Source organism: Patella vulgata, chromosome 7 (assembly GCF_932274485.2).
Source record: "Patella vulgata chromosome 7, xgPatVulg1.2, whole genome shotgun sequence".
Classification (NCBI taxonomy): domain Eukaryota; kingdom Metazoa; phylum Mollusca; class Gastropoda; family Patellidae; genus Patella; species Patella vulgata.
In genome coordinates, this window is record NC_065885.2 from 33,835,313 (window position 1) to 33,840,130 (window position 4,818).

General features: G+C 36.3%; 1 protein-coding gene across 1 annotated transcript; it reads right to left on the reverse strand.

Annotated features, from left to right (window-relative positions):
* Positions 1-471: 471 nt before the first annotated feature.
* On the reverse strand, positions 472-4,554 carry LOC126828003 (uncharacterized). Its single transcript, XM_056102278.1, has 3 exons — positions 4,396-4,554; positions 3,743-4,135; positions 472-486 (listed from the first exon to the last, which is right to left on the reverse strand). The coding sequence occupies exons 1-3, from the start codon at positions 4,513-4,515 to the stop codon at positions 472-474; spliced, it is 528 nt and encodes a 175-aa protein (XP_055958253.1). The 5' UTR covers positions 4,516-4,554.
* Between the last annotated feature and the right edge of the window lie 264 nt (positions 4,555-4,818).

Consider the following 4,818-nt stretch of genomic DNA (forward strand, 5'->3'; position numbering starts at 1 on the left):
TTGCTGTTTACTAAAAATGCGATGCAGATAATGTGATTGGCATGATTGACAGAGATAGGCTTTTAATATCTAGCCAATAAAACAGGAAACAAAATTCCCTGATCAGCTCACCAGTTCTCCCTATTAAATTATAACATAAATAAAGATTTAAGCTCACAAATTACCTTCTTTTTCATTGCAGCAGCAAGAATTCCTGTAAAATAAATACAAGTATCTATTTTACATAAACTGCATGCAGAAACTCGATCACTTTCAATCAACTTCTCTCCTTTCTGCAATGCTTTTAAATCATTGGCCATCACATGATCAGATACCATTCTGTATTTAAAATAACCATCTATTTGACATCTATCAATTTTTGGTAACGTTGATCTGTGTTCAGATACAAGTTGTCGAAATCCTGAACTAGGCCACTGTGGAATTGTGTACTCAGGAAGATGGATAACAGGATTTCTAAAGTTATCATTATTATCATAGGCATCTAACCTTAAAAAAATAAGAATATTATTAATTTTATTAGAACACATAGGCCTAATATACATTGTCTTAAAATTTATTTAGAACACAAGGCTTCTATAAACACCACAAAGCAAGTCAATCACCACTTGGAATTTAGAACAAAGTTTATAATAATAGGCCTATCTATATAATATTAATAATAATACGGTAATCAGCATGCTATCTACATGCATACACAAATAATTGTACTTCAGGAGTGTTAGGACTATATTAAATCTCTCATCAAGTTAAAATAGGCCTAGTTAATGAATTAGGCCTATTCAGATTTAAAACTTTCGTGGGCTTGCCTAGGTTAGTTGATATGCTATACTTTACTATTTTTTTAGATAGATAGATACACCTCCCAAAAAGAGCTTTTTAAATGATAAACAATGGTGTTTAGTTTTTCGAGCTAGCTTAACTAGAAGCCGAGATATTCAAATTTAACCTCGTTAAAATTCGTCCCTTTTGTTCTATGTAAATGAGAAGACAATGCAATTAAAAATTGTGATAATTTCCGGCTAGATAATCACTTAAAAACACATATCTTCAAGACTATTAAAAGTACAAACAAGAAATTTGGAGTAAGTATTCCTTAAGATAAGGTGCCGGCGTTGCACAAATTAATAGGGTCCTAAATGTTAATTATCAATGACCTTTGACCTTGACCTCTCGAAAGGTCAGACCAGAAAAGATGTATAAATCTTAACCGATCACAGTAAAAATGATATAACTTCAACAGTTTTTCAGATATTCATCTGAAATTTTGCCAAAATGTTATTCCCTAAGATAAGGTGCCTGCGTTGCACAAATTAATAGGGTCCTAAATGTTAATTATCAATGACCTTTGACCTTGGCCTCTTGAAAGGTCAGACCAGAAAAGATGTATAAATCTTAACCGATCACAGTAAAAATGATATAACTTCAACAGTTTTTCAATATTCATCTGAAATTTTGCCAAAATGTTCTTCAAGTACACACCTTATAGGATACTTAATTACTTTGTCTCTATCCTGTGTTTTAGGTGTCCTGCTGACCTTGATGACATGACAAAGAAATGATACATGAAATTTTATTTCCAAAAATCAAATATTTTCACCTTTCATTGTTTGGATCATTCATACTTGGTTTCAACAAGCCAACAGTGAGGCTGATGTCCCCCGCCGAAATCCCCAAATAAATAGATGACACATATTAATTAATCGCACATCTATTTTTTTCCAAAGTATCAAGCAATCAAACTGATTATCAACTATAAACTAAGTTTCATCACTCTCTATCAGATAGAATCAAAGTTATCTTGTCCCAAAGCAGGAAATTGCTTATCTCTGCTTAGCTTTAGCTCAATATGTTAATCATTGAACTCAGTCAAGACGAACATCTACATCAAGTTTAAACATTCTACCTCAATTAGAAGAAGAGTTTGACCAATCAACATGCTTATTGCTCGTTGGCCTAAGCAAAAAATTCTCATCATCGAACTTAGTCAAGGTATTGATGTAATGAACTATACACCAAGTTTCATCACTCTCACCAATCAAATTGCTTATCTCTGCTTACCCTAAGCAGAAAATGATCATCTTCGCACTCCATCAAGGCATTGACCTCATTAACCCCTACACCAAGGTTGAACATTCTAGCTCAATTAGAAGGAGGGTTATTGTGTTCCAAAGTCTTGGCCAATCAAATTGCTTATCGCTCTGCTTACCCTGAGCAGAAAATGCTCATCATCGAACTAAGTCAAGGTATTGATGTAATGAAACTATACACCAAGTTTCATCACTCTCACTTAATTGGAACTAAAGTTATTGTGTCCCAAACAAAGCATCAACCAATCAAATTGCATATCTTTGCTTATCCTAAGCAGAAAATGCTTATCTTCACACTCCATCAAGGCATTGACCTAATAAACACCAACACCAAGTTTGAACATTCTAGCTCAATTAGAAGGAGGGTTATTGTGTTCCAAAGTCTCGGCCAATCAAATTGCTTATCGCTCTGCTTACCCTGAGCAGAAAATGCTCATTATCGAACTTAGTCAAGGTATTACTGTAATGAAACTATACACCAAGTTTCATCAATCTCACTTAATTAGAACTAAAGTTATCGTGTCCCAAAGCATCAACCAATCAAATTGCTTATCTCTGCTTACCCTAAGCGGAAAATGCTCATCTTCGAACTCCATCAAGGCATTGACCTAATCAACACATACACCAAGTTTGAACATTCTAGCTCAATTAGGAAGAGAGTTATCGTGCCCCAAAGTATCAACCAATCAAATTGCTTATCTCTGCTTACCCTAAGCGGAAAATGCTCATCTTCGAACTCCATCAAGGCATTGACCTAATAAACACATACACCAAGTTTGAACATTCTAGCTCAATTAAAAGTTATCGTGTCCCAAAGCATCAACCAATCAAATTGCTTATCTCTGCTTACCCTAAGCGGAAAATGCTCATCTTCGAACTCCATCAAGGCATTGACCTAATCAACACATACACCAAGTTTGAACATTCTAGCCCAATTAGGAAGAGAGTTATCGTGTCCCAAAGCATCAACCAATCAAATTGCTTATCTCTGCTTACCCTAAGCGGAAAATGCTCATCTTCGAACTCCATCAAGGCATTGACCTCATAAACACATACACCAAGTTTGAACATTCTAGCTCAATTAGGAAGAGAGTTATTGTGTCCCAAAAAGTGTGACGGACAGACAGACGGACGGACGGACAGACGGACGAACCCATTTTAATAGTCCCCTGCTTTCTTCGAAAGGCGGGGGACAATAAAGATATAAAGGTATACAGATTGAAGCCCTCACTGACTGAAATACAAAACCCTTGAACACACTGCAGAGATCTTGGTAGTTTATCTTCTTTGGCGATAGACAGTTGGTTCCGGAGACCAACTACAGTGATGACGAAATTGGTTTTATTTTAGGCCTACATGTCATTTAGTGTTAAATCACCAGACAAATAATCTGCCAGGAACTGCACTACTGTAAACTTGTAGTCAATTGCATTCTCGACTGTTTCCTCTGGAGACCAGTAAGCCACTTTTAGATTTGGAATTTTGGCACGAGATAGAGCCCAGATAACTTTTCCATGATAAAAATGTTTTTGACCATCATCGGAATCATACCATATACGGTCTATAAACTTATCAGTGAGGACAGCAAGATCACTTATAACTGTCGATATAAATTGTTGCGTTTCACTGTCAAATGAGGATAACTTATCCGCGACTGTTGCTCCTTTTTCATAAATGTCCTTTAAGTTCCGTTCGATTTTCATACGGGCGCTTTTGTCAAATTTCTGCAACTTGTTCCTCACTCTATGGTCTTGTATTTTAGCAATATTTTCAGCCCTTTTTTTCCACAAATTTCTCTTTTGTCTTGCTCTGGTAATACTAAAATAGATGATGGATTTCTGTTGAGTTGATGTCTTACTGGCAAGCCATGACATGGTGTTGTTTTTGGCGGATTTCACTTTTCCATCTATAAAGCCTGTTGTAGCATTTGGAGCTCGTTTAAAATGATGGTCAGTGAGTCCCATGATACGCTCTGCAAACATGTTGTGTGTAGGGGCAGACTTGGTTTGTTCCAAAAGAGCTGGTGAAGGGTTTGACAAATCACCACCGATGTAACACCAATAATACCATCCACCAATGAACAGCTGATTTTTTTAAACTGTTCTTCTGCATAAAGACTTGAAAGGGGTTGACGGAGAGCTTGTAAAACACCATCATCAACTTCCAGTTCCCTGTCAAACACATCCTTTTTTACAGTCAACAAAGATAATGGGTTTTCCCTAAAATATCTCAAATTGGTTAAACAGGTATTCACCATAGGATTTGTTTCAAGATTAGTAAGATTAGACTCGTTTGCATAAAATGTTACCATCCATGGTCCAGTAAGTAATTTTCCCAATACCCCTAAAACACGCAATTCTAAAACTATTGTAGTGTTTTGTAGATCTTTTAGTAATGCGCTGCAAAGAGTGGTCTGGTTATTGCACATTTTATCGAAGTATAAACATAGCTTATCATACAGGTGAATAACAACTCCAGCTAGATGAAAAATAATGTGAAAGCGATTTCCGACATATCTTACAATAACACCACACTTAAGGTCATGCTTTTTAAGAAATAACTTAAACCCATGTGGATCGCCTTTGCCCTGTTTGTAGCGCATTTTACTGATTCCGTACAAAAGATTAGCGGTACGACAGTCACTGCCGAAGGTATTGCTTTCGACAGAATTATCAGTGTCATAGGTTTTCAGCGACTCCCGACATTTTCGAGCAACACTCTCTAGAGGGTG

Excerpts from the sequence above, each read along its gene's own strand:
- LOC126828003 (XM_056102278.1), bottom strand. The coding sequence starts at position 4,515 with ATGTGCAATAACCAGACCACTCTTTGCAGCGCATTACTAAAAGATCTA. Across the intron at positions 4,136-4,395 it reads TACTTACTGGACCATGGATG|GGTGGTGATTTGTCAAACCC; the intron begins GTAACATTTTAT and ends TGGTGTTACATC.